This window comes from Mesitornis unicolor, unplaced genomic scaffold, assembly GCF_000695765.1.
Source record: "Mesitornis unicolor isolate BGI_N332 unplaced genomic scaffold, ASM69576v1 scaffold762, whole genome shotgun sequence".
Lineage (NCBI taxonomy): Eukaryota > Metazoa > Chordata > Aves > Mesitornithiformes > Mesitornithidae > Mesitornis > Mesitornis unicolor.
The window spans coordinates 1-20,874 of NW_010171019.1; the positions used below are offsets into that span (position 1 = coordinate 1).

The 20,874-nt window shown below is 37.8% G+C and overlaps 1 protein-coding gene across 1 annotated transcript in view; it reads left to right on the forward strand.

The window, feature by feature from the left end:
• Positions 1-1,020: 1,020 nt before the first annotated feature.
• The window catches only part of LOC104537084 (CUB and sushi domain-containing protein 3-like), a gene marked incomplete at its 5' end in the record, with an annotated part of 38,003 nt that continues 18,149 nt past the window's right edge, over positions 1,021-20,874 (forward strand). Inside the window, 6 exons of the mRNA XM_010179869.1 lie at positions 1,021-1,203; positions 2,333-2,509; positions 5,998-6,177; positions 9,720-9,893; positions 16,281-16,454; positions 16,711-16,784. Coding sequence (XP_010178171.1) covers positions 1,021-1,203; positions 2,333-2,509; positions 5,998-6,177; positions 9,720-9,893; positions 16,281-16,454; positions 16,711-16,784 — 962 coding nt within the window. The remainder of the gene's footprint in view (positions 1,204-2,332; positions 2,510-5,997; positions 6,178-9,719; positions 9,894-16,280; positions 16,455-16,710; positions 16,785-20,874) is intronic.

The following is a 20,874-nucleotide window of genomic DNA, read 5'->3' on the forward strand; positions in this document are numbered from 1 at the left end:
TTTCACTTCATCCTTGTAGTTTTTTAAAATTTTCTACCCCTTCTTCCAAGATCTGTAGGCTTCCTTCTTTCTCTTAATATGCACCCGTATATCGCTGTTTAACCAAGCCGGGTTCTTTCCCCACCGACTCGATTTCCGGCACACAGGGACAGCTCATTCTTGCCCTGTCAAGATTACCTTCTTGAGGACCTCCCAGCCCTCTTGGGCACCCTTGCCCCCAAGGACTGTCTCCCAAGGGATCTCATTGACCGACTTCCTGAACAGTTCAACTGAACTCCTTTGCAAATAGTGTTACCTAGAGCCTTCTAAATGTTCTCATCATAAATGAAAATTTAAATGTATAATCTTAGATATTGTCATTATTATATTATGACACCTATGTAGATTATTTTAACATTGTTATATAAGAGATAGTAGAAGACATGAACCCTCTATCTTAGAATTTGCTTAAACTTTTCTAGCTGAGGGAGATTTTAGCTATCAGGCGGTCTTGAAATGAACTTTCAGTATTTCTATAAATCAGAGAAATGCTCCATGTCAGATCTCTATAAAATTGTTGACTAGAGCTTCCATTCAATGGCAAAACTGCTATAATTCTAATGATGTCCTAAAAGTAGGAAGTGTTTTATGAACACTTCTTATAGACAAACAAGAACATTATGATCAGGACCTTGGTTTTCCTCAGAATTCCTTATTTGAAATGAAAAATGACAAAGACTTTGTGGCTTTCTTTTTCTTTCTCTAATCTTGTTTGATGGTTCTGTCACCAGAAATTTAGCATGGTCTAAGGGGAATCTTTGAGATAATTACAATTTCTGTTCCGTACTTAAATAATGTTAAGTAAAAAGAAAGTATTTGAGAATCAATTAATTTTGCAATTACAACGACTCACACCAACTGAAATACATGTTTATTTCTAAAAATGTAAATATGTATTTATTTTTAAATACATAGAAACATATAATTTAAATACATAGAAATATTTCATATTTATTCTAATCTTTGCACTCTAAATTCTAGGAGATACTGCTGGTTCTTGTGGTGATCCAGGTATCCCAGGTCATGGGTCTAGAGAAGAAAACAATTTTAGAATTAAAAGCACAGTACATTTCAGTTGTGATATTGGATATATCCTCCATGGCTCAGAAGCAAGAACATGTATGGCAAATGGAAGTTGGACAGGAAGACAACCTGAGTGCAAAGGTAAATCACGGAAAATCCACTCTTTTTTTTAAACTGTCTTGTTAAAAATACTGATCAGAAAACAAATTTAACATTTTACATTAATACTGTTGGCATTATTATTTTTCAATAGAAAACAAAATGCCAAAACAAATTTATTTGGAAAAAATAATTCTAGATATTTCAAGGTAGATGTAATATCATAAAAGAAGGCTTTAACAGGTTACCTATGTAAAATCATTTATTACCTCAATTGTCTTCATTCAAAAATAGGAAAAAACTCTCAACAGACTCATCTTCAAAGAAAAGCTTCCTAAAAAGCAGAAAATAATTTGAGAACCTCTACTTTTGTCCACTTTAACACTGCTGACTGCGTTATCTCTATGAAATAGTCATCTCATCTTAAGAACTTATTTCAAAAGTTGGTTCTCTAATATCCTTTCTGCTGAATGATTGCCATCCTGACACAATGTAAATGTATGTGTTTATATGTTGGTATGGGAAGGCATATGCTTAGCCCAACTCTACTTTATGCTGTTCTTTTTTCAACTTCTCTATTACAGAAATAAATTACCCTTTTACACTTTAAGGTAACTTTTCGTGTTATTTTCCCCCATAAAATGCACACACGGGTGTATTGTTCTAGTTTAGGTCATATAGATTAGATTTATGTAAGTATTCACATTAGAAAGAGACATTCAAATTCCAACGTTGAGTGTTGAAGAATTGGGAAACATCATGCTTACATCTGCCTATGAAATAATAGTTTGACTTTATCCTGTGCTTTGAATTAGGTAGGAAATGTACTTTGGTGATGCTATAAATGTATACATACTATAGATTCAAATTAAATCTACAGTGATAATTGTAGATGAGGCATTTTTTTATAATTAGGAGTTTGTCTTTGCAGCTAAACTAGCTTTCCTTTAAAGCACATTTTAAAGTTGAATTCATAGGCTGTTCCCTGCATACAAAAAGGTAAAAAAAAAAATGCAAACAGCTAGTTAGGTGATTAAATTTAACGTTTTTCAGAATAACAGCATACATTTCTACCACACAGCACTGCTGGCAAAAGGATTGTCCTTAGACATTACTATTTCAAAAATTATCTTTACTACATTTTGAAAGTATTTAACATTTTGTTTTACAGCTGTGCAATGTGGTAATCCAGGAACAACTGCTAATGGAAAAGTATTTCGTATTGATGGAACTACATTCTCTAATTCAGTAATTTATTCGTGTATGGAAGGATACATACTTTCTGGATCATCTGTAAGACAATGCACTGCCAATGGAACATGGTCTGGATCCTTGCCAAACTGCACAAGTAAGACATATGTCTAATGAATAGTCTTTGTTTTTATCTCTTCATAAGGAGAATAAAGTAAAATATAGAAGATGGATGCAAATAAACTGTCTTCAGATTTTTCTTGTACTACTTCATACATAATTTTGTACATGAAATACTTTTAAAAGCATAGTGCTATAATAAGATTAAGAATGTTTTTTTAAAGACAAACACAGTTTAGTAAAATATGTAGACTGCTGTTACAGTTTAAAGGAGTTCTATGGTTACATGATCTACCTACTTTAATACTTTTCTAGAGTATATTTTCAGTCATGTTTATGTTTTATGATGTGTCATATTGAGACATTATTCATGCAATTGCTTTTCTTCATCATGAAAACTTAGCAGTATAATATTCTGGTCTTCCAGGAGGTAGAAAATAAAAACATTGAAATCAAATCCTGAGAATTCTTTTTGTAGTGACTCCGAGGTCAAAACTGTTTTCCTGCTCTGAGATAACATGTTCTGTTTGGCCTCTTCATTAACCTTATACTTTCTTTGGTTACTCAGCTAACAGAAGCTATTTTAGCTTCTCTCATACTCAGAAAAAGCATTTTGCAACAGTTCAGTTTCATGCCCATCTGTTCCTTTTTCAGTACATGTCCTAGTTCATCTTATAGTAACAATTATGGAAATTTTACACTTTTGTGACACATCAGACAACCTATCATTTTGAGGAAACATATGCTCATCAGAGGTATAACAAACTGCTGCTTAAGTTTTGAACTACTTTTCGTAGAGTTGGCTACTTTACACACTTATAGCAACCCAAATCAAGGCCAAAAATAAGATAATAAAGAAAACTTCTCCTCTTGTGTTGTTTTTAAATCCATCTTTAATGGTAAGGATGTGAACAGCTGCTTCTGCAGTCAGAAAACCTGTAAGAGAGCCCAGTATTTATGTTTATTTATTATTTTCCAAGTTATAATGAGACCCAGATAGATTGTACCAAGGATAAAGATGTTTTGTGATGGTAACTGCATGTATATTTTTTCCTTTGTTTTATAATGACATTTAGCTGAAATACATGCTAGAACAGTCTTCTCAAAAAACACTTCTCAGGTAGAAACTTGAGATTTTTGCTTAAAATCTAGAAAATATTTTAACAGAGAAAGTATCCTAATAAAAGAAGGAGAGGCATTTTGAAGACTATATGTAATGGACAAAATATTCTTGACTTAATTAATACATATTTTAACTTTGTTATATGACAAATCTATTGAAATCTCTAATACACAATTCTCTCTTTGTTATGATTACACATCTAAAATATATCCCCTTATAAGTTTATTCCAGTGATAATGTTATTTAGGGGGTTTTAGTTCAATGTGTATCTCCTGGAGTGATCAGAATATGAAAAGAAAGATTGAATGGAAAACTTATCAAAAAAGGTACAAACTCTGAGAATGTCAGCCTGACTAATTTCTACCTTTATGATCATTACAGACTTTTAACTAATTCCTAAAGAGGAAGGGCAGAGGTACTACTAGATGCTACAACTTGTATCTAAGCTGATATAAATACTAGCAGTAGCTCTAAAATCACAGAATCACAGAATCACAGAACGTTAGGGATTGGAAGGGACCTCAAAAGATCATCTAGTCCAATCCCCCTGCCGGAGCAGGAACACCTAGATGAGGTTGCACAGGAAGGGGTCCAGGCGGGTTTTGAATGTCTCCAGAGAAGGAGACTCCACAACCTCTCTGGGCAGCTTGTTCCACTGCTCTGTCACCCTCACTGAGAAGAAGTTTCTTCTCAAATTTAAGTGGAACCTCCTGTGTTCCAGCTTGTGTCCATTACCCCTTGTCCTATCATTGTTTGTCACCGAGAAGAGCCTGGCTCCATCCTCGTGACACTCACCCTTTAAATATTTATAAACATGTATGAGGTCTTCCCTCAGTCTCCTCTTCTGCAAACTAAAGAGACCCAGCTCCCTCAGCTGTTCCTCATAAGGGAGATTCTCCACTCCCTTGATCATCTTTGTAGCCCTACGCTGGACTCTCTCCAGCAGTTCCCTGTCCTTCTTGAACTGAGCGGCCCAGAACTGGACATAATATTCGAGATGCGGTCTCAATATACCAGGAAAATACCCAGAAATGGAGAGGCATTTTACAGCACCACAGAAAGGCTGAGTTCGGCAGTCACCTTTGGAGATTCTGTAGACCAATCCTTCTACCCATGGCAGGATCAGTGAGAGCAGGTTTCTCAGAAATGTGTCCAATCTTTATATCTTTATAGAGACTTTAATTCTGCAGTTCCTTAGCATGTCTATATATAAAATTTAAAATATATTGAACTTCATCATATTTAACTTGCTAAGTTCTCTCTTGCATCAATATAGCAAGTTTAAATCATTAATAGATAATGAGATCTAGATAACAGATAAGAGTTAATGGAAAATGCTATCTAAATTACCAGTTAACAGATCACGAGTTAACAATCCCCTTTCCTTCTACCAGTTTTATCTCCAGATCTATAAAACATGCCTGAAGAAGATTATCTACTGAAAAGGTTTCTTAGGAAGGCAAACACCATAACTCTGATCATGAAATCATAGAATGGTCTGGAAGGAACCTTAAAGGGTTTAATACCCTTGCAAAGAGGAGGGACATCTTCAATTATATCTGGTTGCTCAAAGCCCTGTCCAGCCTGACCTTGAACACTTCCAGGGATGGGGCATCCACAACTTGTCTGGGCAACCTGTTTTGTGTCTCACCACCCTCATAATAAAAAATGTCTTAATTGTGTTCAGTTTAAACCTACCTTCTTTCAGTTAAAAACCAGTGCCACTTGTCTTGTCACTACAGGCCTTGATCAGAAGTCTTTCTTATATATAAGTCTCTTTCTTATATATTTTATATTTTAAAAGGCTGCAACATTTGGCTCGGTTGGTTTTCTCATTTTGGAAACCAGTGTACAGAGAGGGTGCCATTCACATCAGTCATGCTTTGGCAATGAGTTAGAAGTGGCTTTCTGCCCAGGAAACTGCCTCCCACTATTATCCAGCAGTAATGATAATGCTGTAGGGGGACTGTAAAGTTTATGAGAAAATTAACTGTAAAACACATAGGTGCTATATTTTGTATGAACTAGATTTTTTTCCCTGATGTTTTGTTTTGCTTTATTTTGTTTTCCTGAAAACAAGAGCTTTTTATCATTGCCACTAGGGTTCCAAGATTTTTTACTCAAAACTCTTTCAGAAATGGATAGAGCCAATTGATCAGATATGAGAGAAACTTACCTATTTTAACATTATTCTCAGATTATAATGATACATTTTATTATGAATTTCTTATTAATATTTAATCTAATCTTGAAATTTTACTGTTAAAAATTATACAGTCCATTACTTCTACTATTGAACAGACGTATTATGTTCTCTAAATGTTTTGCCATATATTTTCCCCTCACGTATAAATAAATCACATTTAGATTATGAAATCTCTTCCTCAACTATTTACTTGCAGTTATCAGTTGTGGAGATCCAGGAGTTCCAGCCAATGGCATGAGATATGGTGAGGATTTTGTTGTTGGACAAAATGTTACTTACATATGCCAACCTGGTTATACAATGGAATCAAATAGCTCCTTAATTCGCACTTGTACTAGCAATGGCACATGGAGTGGAGTAATCCCAACATGCAAAGGTACAACATTTATTCTGATTGTCAATTATTTCTTCTATAACATTAACATCCATTGTTTATTGTAATGAGTCACCCAAATGTTTCCACATAAATCAAAACTTACTGTTAGTATTAATACACTAAATTGATCTTCTGGCTCCAGGAACGGTGACTTCATCCTTTGCTTTTTTCCCCCTTTAATTTTTCATAACAGCACAGTAAGTTGAACTGGTTTTTGTAGCTTTATAGAACATTTTATTACTTTGCTGCTAAACTGAATACTCAATATGAAATGATGGATTAGATTTGTTTGTTAAGATTAGCATGTCATACCAAAAATGACCTTATGTATGTTCCTGTGTTTACAAAAGGACCAGTCAAGCATGTAATAGACACCTTTGGGAAAGGTTTGCATAGATACAGGTGAACTTTGTCAAAGGCAAATTGTTACCCAATCCATAATACTAAGATTTTTCTCTGATCCCTCCTTCATTAGACGTGCATCTTTGAGCATCACTGTGCTGTATTGACATACTCAGTAAAAAAGATTAAATCATTCTAGCAAATTTCCTAATAAACATTTTTCTGCTTCATATGATTTTCTCTACAGTGATAACTGAAATTATTAATCTCAAGATCTTCCTTTTCTCTATTTTATTAATTGCATTCCTGAATTTTCTGTTTTATTGGAATTTTTTCAGTTTTCTCTGTTGAAATTTAATCAGCAAAAAACCTGAACGTTACTGAAAGACCACATTATCTGTGTATCAAAACAATTTTCTCTGAGAAACCCACTCGCTTGCTAAAACCTAAACCATCTACTCTCTAGTCATTTTTCTCACTCTTGCTGATGCTACAGCTGCAGAGATGCAGCGTTACTATTTTGATCATTGCTTTCTCAGTCCATACTAAATATGTCTGATCTCTATTCTTTTAAAACTTAGTTGGCTAAGTTTGTCCTTACTTTTTTCTTATCCATCTTCCTTCTATTTTGTTATCAGGAAGTATGGTTACATACCTTTTTCAGCAGTTCTTGTTTTCCTCTCCTGAATTCATTCATCAAAAGAGATCAAATAAATTTCAAATCTTCACCCTATTTGCAATTACTTTCCTTGCTGAGTATAATTCTCCCAATATCTTACCAAGCCCACTACTTTTTTTTTTCTATTTGTATTGGCCTCTTAGCCAGTCCAATTACAATACTGATTTTAAGAACAGAAAAATGGCCATACTGGTCCTATTGACCAAGAGTCTGTCTGTCTCAAACTAACTACAGACTAACTGTCTGTAATCAAACAGCTAGAAAATCAGAAGACAGAACAAGTATTTATGATAGACTCTCCCAGCCTCGAGTTCTTAGGGACTACAGGGCACATAACTTAGAGCAGCAGAGCTAGCTCCTATCTGATCCAAACAGAAGCATACAAAGAAAGAGTTAGATGTCAATTTTGACTGAGTTTTTGAGTTTTTCTGGTTTTAAGTCATATGTATTTATGGCTTTTATAAATACTAAATAATACTCATGTAGAATCTCTAGTGTTCTCAGAATTTTTATCTACTCAGGTTTGTGTGAGTGCACTACATAAGTTAATAACCCCCATTTCTTCGAGTGTGTAACTGAAAGTAATATATATATGCAACAGTGTGTTTGAAATGTATAGCAATTAGTTCTTACTGACAGAAGGAAGTGCTAGGATAGTCTGGTACCATTTACTTAAAATAATTGGAAAATGAACTGGGCAGAAATAGTCCCAGTGCCATTGAAACAAAAGATATAAATAATTCTCTGCCTTTGCCTAGCTGGAAAATTATACATGTTCATCTGCAACTGAATATTCAACTACTCAAGCATTATCTTTTCTGTAGGCTTGCATTTTTAATATATTTTCAGCTCAAAAATGGAGAAATGTTGCTGTAATTATTTATGGTTAAATCTCTGACCAAATTATTTAGAGATTCACTCTGCCTTGTTGTTGGTGTTGTTTTGTTTGACTTTTTTCACCCCAAAATTCTGGTATTATACCTATTTTCATGTTAATTCTTCTGTCTCCTTTCCTAATTATTGACCGGTATGTCTTCCTTTATTATTCAACTCAGAAGTTAAAACATACAGAACTTTTTAGAAGGACTGGTCATGAAGCTTTTGGTGAACATGGATAGACTTTTGCTGCTTGGAGTACTTATTTTGAGATATTTTTATTAAAGCATCTTGAAAGTGTGGCAAAAGCTATCATGTACTTTTTTGGGTTGATTGGTTGGTGCTGTTTTTTAAACTGAAGCAGAGCAAAAGAAACAGAAAGTATAATAAAATTAAATTTAAATTCAGATTGAAATAATAATTTAGATTAAAATTAAAAGGTCTTAAAATCTATATTTGTTTTCCTAGTTGGCAAAGGATTATTTTATAATAGTACTACTTTCATCAGGATTCTCAAACAGCCATGAATGATACTGCAGAGTGTCTTTGTGATATAAATAGTTGAGTTTCTCTCGCTGAACTGTATGATAAGAATGGAGAAATGGTATATGGTGAACTTTTTGACAGTTATCTAAACATAAGTTTAAAGGTTATGAGTGCAGCTTTTAATTTCCTCTATTCTTGTGAACTGTGTGTTCTCTATTTTATTTTTAGTCACCACCTCTTATCATTTGCCCCAACTCTCTCCAGTAAATTAAGTCATACTGGTTACATTTGCTTTCTTTCTCTTTTGCTACCAGTTTCTCCAAACTTCATCTTTTTTTACCTGTTTTCTCCTTCTGATTCATTCTAGAAAGTTTGGCCTAAATTTTCCCCTCTCTTACTGTTTCCTTTTTTTTTTTTTTTAACTTATTTTAAACGCTTTTTCCTTCAGGTCTCAGTTAGCAATTGTATGTAACTACTCCATTATCCAGTGAATAGGACTTTTATCTTCATCACTACAATGATGTTTGTTTATTTCTACTGTCTCTTTCCAACAACTGAGTAGAAGATGTTTCTGGTTTTTCCTGGCAGGCCTGGAAATAACAATCTGTGCTGAAATATTTCTTGTTGGCCTTCTTAGTGGTAACAGTGACAACTTCAAGAGGCTGCAAATCCTTAATTTTTCTCCCTCTAGCTATAGGCTAGATGCTTTTGGGTGAGAAGCTGTTCATGAAGCAAATACTAACCAAACTGTGGTACTTAGAAACAGGCTTTTAAATCCTATTTTGGAGCAGTCATTCTGTAATTTCATCCCTGGGCTTTAATATCTAGCAAATGTGTAAGCTGGTTAACAGGAAGGATGTATAATAATTCAGTTCTATGTTGTTTAAATAGACAAACAAAATCACTTTGTCATATACTAACAGACATATCTTAAATGTGTCTTTAATACACTTCATCAATTGGCCACTGTCTCCTAAATGGAGGTAACCAGAAGTACTAACTTCAAAAAATGTGGCAAGAATACAGTGAGGAAGATAGCATGTCCTGACTGTATTGTCCTCTGAAAAAGGTGAAATTAGCACATATGGTTCTTCTAGTAATTGTGTACACTGGGAATATTTACAGCAGCTGGGCCTAATTATTTTGAATATTATTGCAGCTGTTACCTGCCCAACTCCTCCGCAGATCTCTAATGGAAGGTTGGAAGGAACAAACTTGGACTGGGGATTTAGCATTAGCTATCTCTGCTCTCCAGGATATGAACTCTCTTTTCCCGCTGTTTTGACTTGTGTTGGGAATGGAACGTGGAGTGGTGAAGTACCTCAGTGCTTGCGTATGTATTTACTTTATGGTCCTTCATTTCTTCATTCAGCTATCATGCCTTTTTTCCTCTTTAAAGTTTACACTTTTTTTTTCTTCCCTCTTCCATCCTGACCCAGCAGTGGCTCAGTTAATTTCAGACCTGGCACAAATACAATCCTTCTGTATTTTCCAAAATCGTAACTCAATTTTTAGACTGACGAAGACATAGGAATATCTGTAAATCTTTTGTGAGCATATAGGAAGCCTTAAACACACCAAAAAATATTACAGGTAATATGTACCAAATGATCCACGTCAAAACAAGCTAGTCAAAATAAGGACTGGAAGGGCTTCTTACCACTTAAAAGGCCACGGGCAAAAGGCAGACTAATCATAGGAAGGAAAAAAAAACCCAAACAATTTTAATTTGTTACTAACAAAGTCAGAGTAGAACAATAAGAGATACAACCAGATCTTAAAGTCAAACACCTTCCCCTCACCTCACCTCTCCCTTCTTCACCGGCTCAGCTTTTGTTCACAGTTTCTTCACCTCCCCACTTTTGCCCAGGGGCGCAAGGGACATGGGAGCGAGGGTTGCCGTCAGTTCATGTCAAGCGGTCTACTGCCGCTCCTTCCTCTTCCAAGGGTAAGGGATGACTTCTCCTAGCCTCTCTCTCTGCTTCCACATGGCGCCCTTCCCACAGGGGAAAAAGTCCACAAAAGTCCAGTATGGGTCTGCCCACAGCTGCAGTTTCCCTCATGCACATAACTGCTTCAGCCCAAGTCCACAAAGCTCCATTCAGGGTATACCCATGGTCACAGTTCCCTCACACATGAACAGCTCCAGCACACACTGCCGAGAGTCACAGCATCTTCAGGGGCAGGCACCTGCTAATGTGGCTCTGCCCCAACAGGTGAGCTTCTACCATCTGCAGGCGGGTTGACATGGCACACAGGTTGCAGGGGAAACTGGCTGTGTGCCCTTCCCATCCTCCCTCTCCTTTCTTCCTTCAACTGACCTTTGGTGTTTTTTAAAGTTATTCTCCTTAAGTCCCACTCCTTTCTCCACTGCAGGTCTCTTCTGATGGTTCTGAAGAGTTCCTGGCTCTCTCTTTTGGGCTGGAGCTGCAGCAGGGGTTAAGCATATGTTGGGGTTGGGCCAGCCCAGCCCAGCTGTGCTGGGCAAGTCTAGGACTGGGGCTATGCCACTCACACCTGGGGCCACACTCGTGAGGGCCGGTGCAAGAGAGAGAGAGAATGTGCCCTGCACCCTCCCTTAAATACATGAATTCTCAAGGATACCAATTGACTTGGCTCTGGTCAGAGATGGGTCTGACATTGGAGGGGGGAAGCTTTTCAGGTAGCTTCTTACAGGGCTATATCCATAGCCCTTCCCCACTACCAAAAACAAAACCAAAAAAACCAGTCACAGAAAACCCAGTACAAGACCCTAGAGTGATTTCTCTGATCCATTTTCCCCAGCAGTATATTATGTGTTCTATCCAGTAAATTTTGTTAACTTGAAAGTTATAACATTGATGGATTTTTATATTGCTACAAATTTCATTACAATACCAAATGTGGCATTTTATTTAGGTTGGTGTCATTCCCCTCATTATTTAAAAAGTCTTTTTGATGAAGTGATTGTGATGTTTCTGATATTCAATTGATTGCACTGAAGAAGAAGGTTCTGTAGTTATTTGTAGAGTATCTTGAGCAAGGAGTCTAACTAGAAGAAGGTAATTTCATCTTCATGCCTTTACAGTTTATAAGCTTAATTCCAGCTTGTCAAGTAGCTGAGCTTGCCAGGTAGCTTGCTAAATGTTGCAAAATGCAGTTCTCCATTCTTTTACTATTTCTCACATTCTTTCTCTCTCCCTTTCAAAAATTTTCTCTGTCTTGGCTATATCCTACTACTACAAAAGTGTATCATATAGATGATAATTTATTTCTTTATTTTTTTCCTAGTGATATTCTCATATCAACAACACCAGTTTCTCTTCTGCTGAAACTGTATGTGTCAGATTATGAAAGGCATTGTTTTTGGAAGAAAAAAAACACCTCAATTTGTTAAGCTCTCTAGGTGGGGCTCTTCTGGAGCTCCACCTATAACATCAAAGGCCATGAAATATTCTTTTCATGATTCATTATTGATTTAAATATTGCGTCCTCACATTCATTCTTAGATACCACGAGCTATTTGTCATCTTTGAGACTGGAATACTCAATACTGCAATATGCTTTAAAAAAGGGGCTCCAACTTTGAACTTTTTAAAAGGTATAGTTAGCATAGAATGCAGGTGTCTAGGAATTAAAAGCTGTTTCATGCAGAGATTACATTAACTAAATGTTGTTGATTGACAATGGTTACCCACTGACTTGCAAAAGAAATGAATTGGCAGCCAATGCTTGTCATAGAGCATTAAACTACCTGCCATCTGGCAGAAATGAAAGGGAGCTGGTGAAAGTCATTCTCAATGAGCAATCTTTAAGCAGTTCTTGACAACAGAAATTTATTTCACAGCTTGTTTCCATAAAGCCAGTAGCTGAAGATATGCAAAGTATAGTTATAACGTGGAATAATTATTCAAAATGGAATATAGTCATGTCTTTCATTGGGTATTTGTCATCTATGACCTGGTAAGTTTGCCTGCTTCTTTATTCATACAGTAATTTGAGTAAAAAATGCTGATTTTATAAGGTTGGCAATAGATGGAAAAAAAAAAAAAAAAAAAAAGCTTATGCCTGAAAATTCCTAAGCACAGATTTAACTTGCTGTTGTCTTTGAAGAATGAGACTAGACTCACAGCCTCAATACCAGAGCTCCATGGCCCAGTCTCTGATAAAGGGTCTCAGAGTCCTCAGGAAAACATTTTCACTGAGAGTGAGAGCATTCACAAACCTTCCAGTCGAGTTTGTTCTGTAGACCCCTGTTCCAATATCAGAGTAAAACTGCTGTCTTTTACCATAGTGCCTGATTTCCATGGTAAACCTACATAGAAATCAGATATACAGTAGTTTTTCAATTATTTGGTACAGTTGACTGACAACTAAGCGGTAGAGTTTTCTTAGTCTTATAAAAAAAATAACAAACTTACAATTTATTTTTTTAATGTGAACATGTTTTTCCTTGAGGGTGGTTGCTGCTTTGATGGTACAAAGAATTGATCAGAACACAATGTATTAAATATCTTAAGTGATTCATGTATCTTCAAATAAGACTTACACAGAGTTTTCTAATGAAAACATAAATTATAACAATGATCTATCAATCACCCAGTGAGGACCACTGTGTGACACTATCTCCAACTCAGAGATCTTTTCAGAATTTGACCATAAATCTGCAGACAGTTCCATTCCACTTAAATCCATGAAACTGTGTACATTTCTAGTGTGTTATAGATTAAGCCCTTTTTCTTCAACCATGTGTGTGTGCATGGGCTTCCTATACAGTCAGTGTCTACAGTAGGAGATAGAGGGCAAGAGCATTTTATGTGAGCAAGTCCTTTGGAAAGCTTAAAGCATAGACAACAACATTAGAGATATTAGAAATGTATTTTGGTAGTGGTTGCTTAAGAGAAGTAATTTAATTTTTGTTTGGAGTACGGAAACATGGAGCAGAAAGTTCCACATGCTTTTTCAGAAATATGTCATTGCACACATCCAAGTTAGTGTTTTATTTTTTTGTGTGTATTACCACATTTTCTGTTCCATATAGAATTAGACTGTCCAATATTGGAACTCATGGTGTGTTAGGGAGTAATATAATGCGATCACATCAGGTGATCTGTTTATCACAGCTGATTGTATTTCCTGAATAAATTATTCAAAAATTCAAAAATTCAGCTTTTAGATTGCTGCTGAAATTTCTGCACTAATTTTTTTTTCTTGTTAGCTGCACTAGGTTTCAAGCGTTGTACTTCCATACATATCAAATCTTAACTTTCGGTGAAGGATGAGGAAGTAAGAATTCATGATTCCTAAAAGCTGTCTGTCAGATCCTTTAACCATACAAAAATGTTGAGCGCTGCATAGGTGTCAGAGAGCAGGAGAGGACAGGAGATTGACATGAAAGTTTCGTACATTCTGATTGCTGTCTACAGGATGGTTTGCAGATTGATGTGGTTTGGGGCAGATAAGAATAGTGGATATTTGAGCCTTAATAAAGTGAGTAGTGTAACCTTGAGTTTCAACTTCAAGCTGCTGGCCAAGCTCACTACGTAGACATTTTGAACATCTTAACAAAACTACTGCAAACTGAAGCAGACTAAATGTTGGTTATCTACTCTCTCTTTGAATTCCTATGGGGTGAGTTAGTGCTGGCTGGATGACACGTGCCCACCAAAGCTACTTTTTCACTCCCTTATTCAGCTGAACAGGGGTGACAAAATATACCATAGAATCATAGAATACCAGGTTGGAAGGGACCACAAGGATAATCTAGTCTAACCTCTCAAGGCAAAAGTATAGTTTAAATGAGCTGAGTCAGCACCCTGTCAAACTGACTTTTAAAACTGACCAGTGTAGGGGAATTTACCACTTCCCCTGGGAGATTGTTCAAATGTCTGATTGATCTCATGGTAAAAAAATTTAGTCTGGAGTTCAGTCGAAATCTCTCCAGAATCAACTTGTGTCCGTTACCCCTCATCTTTTCCATGTTACTCCTTGTGAAAAGGGAGTGTCCATCTTCTTGGTAGCCACCCTTTATGTACTTGTACATGGTAATCATGGTAATAAGGTCCTCCCTAAACTTTGTCTTCCCAAGGCTGAACAGGCCCAGTTTTTTCAGCCTTTCTTCGTATGGCAGGGCCTCTGATCATCCTCATGGCCCTTCTCTGGACCTTTTCCAACCTGTCCATATCTTTTTTGTATAGCAGGGACCAAAAGTGGACACTATTCAAGGTGTGGTCTGACCAGTGCTGAGTAGAGAGGGATAACGACTTCTTTGTCTCTGCTGGTGATGCCCTTTTTAATGCAACCCAGCATCCTGTTTGCTTTCTTTCCAGCTGCAGCACACTGTTTGCTCATGCTGAGTTTGTCATCCATCAAGACCCCCAGGTCCCTTTCCACAGGGCTGGTCTCTGGCCAGGTGGAACCCAATCTCAGCTGCATTCCTGGATTATGTATTCTCAGTTGCAAGACCTTATATTTGTCAATGTTGAGCTTCACACAATTCCTGCTAGCCCACTCGTACAGTCTGTCCAGGTCTTCCTGGAGGGTGGCTCTCCCTTCTGGAGTGTCAACTACCCCACTTATTTTGGTGTCATCATCCAAATTCATCAGGGAGCTCCTGATCCCAACATCCAGATCACTAACGAAGATATTAAATAGCATCAGGCCTAATATTGATCCCTGAGGGACCCCACTTGGGACTGGTTGCCAGTTAGAGAATGAACCATTTAATAGCACCCTCTGAGAATGGCCCATCAGCCAGTTCCCCACTCACTGCACAGATCCTTTATCTACATTGTAGTTTGTTAGTTTTTCACAGAGGAGGCTGTGGGGGGACCATGTCGAAAGCCTTGGAGAAGTCCAAGTAGACAACGTCCACCACTCGTCCTGCATCAACTGAATGGGTCACTCCATCCTAGAAAGCAATCAGATTAAACATGATCTGCCCCTGATGAATCCGTGTTGGCTATTCCCAATCATGTGGTCCCTCCCACAGGAGACAGTTCTCCAAACTTTTCCAACATGGACTGCAGTTCTTCACTTACTGGTCCACTGTGGGTCCCTCACGGGGTCACAAGTCCTGCCAGAAAACCTGCTCCAGTGTGGGCTCCTCTCCATTGGGTCACAGATTCTGCCAGGAGTCTGCTCCAGTGTAAGCTTCCCACAGGGTCACAGTCATCTGCCAAGCTGCAGGTGGATATCTGCTCCACCATTAACCTCTATGGGCTGCAGGAGGACAGCCTGCTCACCATGGTCTTCACCATGGGCTGCAGGGGAATCTCTGCTCTGGCACCTGGAGGTGCTCCTCCCTCTCCTTTTTCACTGACCTTGGTGTCTGCAGAGTTGTTTCTCTAACATACTCTCACTCCTCTCTCCCAGCAACAGTTGTACAGCAGGTTTTTTCCCCCTTCTAAAATATGTTGTCGCATAGGCACTACCACTGTTACTGACTGGCTCAGCATTAGCCAGTGGCAAGCCCATCTTGGAGCCAGCTAGCATTGGCTCTATTGGACATAGGGAAGCTTCTAGAAGCTTCTCACAGAAGCCACTTCTGTAGCCCTCCCTCTGTTACCAAAACCTTGCCATGCAGACCAAATAAATCCTATTAAATGTTTCTGTATTTGATCTGTGTTTCATAAAACAAATACAAAGTTTGGAGTTACTGCTCGACTGACTTCAGGTAAGTGTTATTTTTATGTGTTTTAATAAATGACACATTCCATTTCTATCATGTCTTTTCTCACAGCAAAGTTTTGTGGTGACCCTGGAGTACCTGCTCAAGGGAAAAGAGAAGGCAAAAGCTTCATCTATCAGTCAGAAGTCTCTTTCAGCTGCAATCCTTCTTTTATTTTGGTTGGCTCCAGCACCAGGATTTGCCAAGCAGATGGCACATGGAGTGGATCTTCTCCTCGATGTATAGGTAAGGCTACACATGTAATACTGAAATTTCTTGAAAAGCTTATTAATCCTTTTTCTGCTAAGTCAATCTGGGAAGTCTCAGCTGTTTTGAATTAATCATGGTGTTATTTTATACTCTCTAAGAATCAAGTAACTTTATTTTTGTTTCATTAGTTTAATGCATGTTGTTCAACAAGCTTACTTTTGTGATATATTCATGTATTTAGTTAAATATTGTAATTTGTTTTGTCTTTAATTTATCGTAATTTTTTGTTAAGAACCTACCCGCACATCATGTGAAAATCCAGGAGTTCCAAGGCACGGATCACAAAACAACACATTTGGCTATCAGGTAGAGTACACTATTTTTTATTAACTTGCATGTTAAAGTATTTTTTTACTACCTCAGACTCTAGAAACTTGTTATTAGAGGACCAGAAACAGCTCATGCCCTGTAAGAGCTGTTTGCTGGAGTGCTGCTGTGTTTCCTTATTTCTAGCTGTTGGATTACGTTGACCTTGTGTCTCTATTAACAGTGCACTATGGGAAACCCTGGTGATCGGGTTCTGTTTGGTTTCAGCTTGAAGGAATTCAATATCTCCCCACCAATATATAACTCCTCCCTACTGTTTATCAAGTAGGCTTTTTCTCCTTAGAAGTGTGTACACTGTAAGCCAAACTGCTAGTGTAGACATACTCTAAAAATGTGTATTTTTTTTTTCTGAGGGCAATTCTGTTGTTCCATTGGAAAATGATGTGACCAGAAATGAATCAGAGAGTCACAGAAGCTGGCAGGCAACTCCAGAGAGCTTCTAGTTCAACTGTACTCTCAAAGCAGGGTCAGCTTGAGCAGGTTGATCAGGGCTGTGTCCAGGCAGTTTTGACTATTTCCAGGGGTGGAGACTCCACAGCCTCTCTGGGCAACTTTTTCCAAGTTGGTCAACCTTACAGTGAAAGTCCTTTTTCTTACATTCAAACACAATTTCTTATGTTTCAGTTTGTGCCTATTGCATCTTTTCCTGTCACTGGGCACCACTGAAAAAAGATCTGTCTCTGTCACCTTTCCTGCACTCAGTAAGTTTTAATGCACACTGATAAGATCCCTCTTGAGCCTTTTTTTTTACAGACTGGGCATTCCAAGCTCTTTCAGCCACTCTGTATGCTAGATGCTCTAGTCATCTTTGTGGCCCATCACTGGACTCAATGCAGTGTGTCCCTGTCTCTCTTGCACTGGTGAGCCCAGCACAGGACCCAGCACCCATTTGTGTCTCACCAGTGCTGAGCAGAGGGTAAGAATCACCTCCCTCAATGTGCTGGCAATGCTTTGTCTGATGCAGCCAAAGAGGCTGTTTGCTGCCTTTTCTACAAGGGTATGTTGTGGCAAGTGGTGTTTGCATATGCTGCTGCTGGAAACAGAATTGTGAAATTGAAAATGCTGCTGGATTTCTGACTTTCTGAATCACACAAAACAGTGACGTCAGTGAGATGTTTTCATGAGTGAGTGGTGTACAGATGCAAAAGCATGCACTGTAATTTTCTAGGAATCTGATAAGGCAGCTGCAAACAAAGTAAGTTTGCTTGCAGCCCAAGTCCACAAAATTCCAATCTGGGTCTGCCTATGGTCACAGTTCTCTCACACATGACCTGTCGACCCGGCTGTCGCCACAGGTTGCAAAGGGGAAACCTGGGTTCTGCGTCCTCCTCCTCCTCCCTCTCTTTTCTTTCCTTCAAACCGACCTTGGTGTTCTTCAAAGTTGTTCTTCTCGGGCCCCACTCCTTTCTCTGCTGCAGGTCTCCTCCGATGGTTATGGAGATCATAACCGGGATATGGTTATCCCGTCTCTCTCTCTCTCTCTCTCTCTCTCTCTCTCTCTCTCTCTCTCTCTCTCTCTCTCTCTCTCTCTCTCTCTCTCTCTCTCTCTCTCTCTCTCTCTCTCTCTCTCTCTCTCTCTCTTTTTTTTCAGGATGAAGCTGCAGTGGGGCTTAAGCTTAAGTTGTGGTCAGGGCCGGTGAAGCCCAGCCGGGCAAGGCCGGGGCCGCACCACCCACACCAGGGGCCACACTGGTCAGGGCCGGTGCCAGAGAGAGAAATAGGCATGCCCTGCACTCCCCTTAAATACATGAATTCACAGGGGCGCTGATTGGCTTGGCCCTGGTTAGAGGTGGGTCTGTCAAAGGCAAAAGGGGGAGCTTTTCAGGTAGCTTCTTAAAGGGCCATCTCCATAGCCCTTCACCTGTTACCAAAGACACAACCAAAAACCTCCTCACAGAAAACCCAATACACAGTAGGTCACACACTGTCAAGGCTGTAAGCTAGCAGCTACCTGGTTGTATGTGGTGCCTGTCTAGTAGCAGGAGTTAAATAAAAATTGCAGATTACCAAAAATGCAAGAAAGGGCTGATTGAAATTTGAGCACATGTACATAAAATGAGTTTTTAAATACAAAGGTAGTAGCTAAAGACTTTTCAAAGTTTCATGGTCAAAAATTTCTTTGGTTTGTCATTTTGGTGGCCTTTTCACAACACTGCTGCTGCTTAGCAATCTTCAGTTTTTCAGATTGTGCTCCATCAGAGTCACATGTGAGTGGTGATATAATTGTCTCAGTTTTCTCCAGGGAATGCAACTGAGTGCTGTTTCGTGCCAAGATAGAATATGCAGGGGCAGTCCTTGGGCTGAATTCTTTCGGGTATAATACAGTATTATGTTAGAGGGCAACTCCTTATTCAACTGCATAAGAAATGAATCATTGCAATGACCATTTTCTACAGTTTTATTGTCACAGTTTCTCTGATATATTAATGAGCTTTCTATCACTGAAGAAGCTAATGTAGACTTTTCATTTGTGGTATAGTTATTGTAGTTGTGAATGAAAGCATCACTCACAGCTAGCATGGAACTGTCAAAATACCAGGCAAAATATCAACTGATAAATAATTTCTAAAAGAAGTGCAGCTGCTGGTAGAATTTATAGCTTCAGACCCACAGTTGTAAGGTTAGTGCATTGCAGATTTAAACTGTACAAGCTATAGTCTCCTTACCTAGCCAGAAACTTATCCTCAAGCTCATGTAGCAAGTTTAATTTTATATAGTAACTAAATGTCTGCATGCCATTTCTGATTACTCTAGATATGATTGCTTAGTTAGTACAGAACAGAGTAGGAGTATCATCCAGACAGACGAAGCTGAGTTTATATCTTTATTGCATGGAAATGACAGTGAAAATGATTGGTTCTAGAAAAGTTATTGTCTGTAGATCCTGGAAAGAAATATCACATTACTATATATTCAATAATATTTTGACTCATTTAAACCATAAACATAAAATAATTTAAATTATGCTATAATTAACTTCCTGAATAAATTGTATAATAGTGATTTTTTTTCTTCCATCCATAGCAGAAAGGTAAAGAATAATCCTAAATTATACCAAAATACTTTAGATGAGATGCTTTGGTTTTCTTTTGTCTGATAGAGCTGTTCTCTACCATTTTAAACAATAGACCAAAGGAGCTTATGCAAAATTAAGCAAAATGGTTTGCAGTTGGCAAATGCATAGCAAGTAGTTATTATTGTTGAATATATAAGATAGTTTTCTTACTCCAAACTAGTTTATTTTGGTTTAGTTTGTTAGGTTTTTTTCTTATTTGGGGGTTTGGTGGGGTTTTTGCTTGGTTTTTTTTGTTGTTGTTGGTTTTTTTGTGGCTTGGTTTTCTTTAATGCTCTTAAATACTTCACATTTAAACTAATATTAGTAGGGTCACTTAAGTGACTTAATTGTTAAGTTTTAAATTTATGTCTCTGTCTTATAAAAAAATCAAGCTGTAGCCTGACAGTAGAATTCAAGTCTTCATATGTTTAGTCCTCTTTTAACTGCTTTTCAACAAATGACAATACCTCCCTATTACCTAACAGTGTCACTGACTGTCACTTGCTTTTCACGATGCTAATGCTAAGTGGTGAGCTTCCACAGCACTTTTTTTTTTGTTCTTGTTATTTCCACCACTCTTTATTATCTGTTTTCCTATCTTACTGATTGAATTCAAAGTTAAGTTGTATATAACATAACTCCAGGCTTGACTGAAAGGCATATCAAAACCAGACCTCCTGGAACCTACACTAACAAAAGCACAAATGTCACCACCTCACATTTGAATGGTGTTAAATAAGAGGTTTGTAGCAAAGAGATAACAGAATTTTGCATGGAATTTATTGTTCAGCTTTGAATTCAGCAGACAGAAACAGATCAGGTTCTTGTTTGTTCGAATAACATCAAAATGCTAGCTTAGTGCTACTTGGATACCAGGTATGGCTTATAAATGAGTAGCATCACCTACTTTAATTGTGATGAACATGTACTTCTAGGATGTTTACCTTTCATCTGAGTATTTTTTGAGTTGACAGTTCTACCTTAACAGTGTGTTACAATGAAGAGCTATTTCGG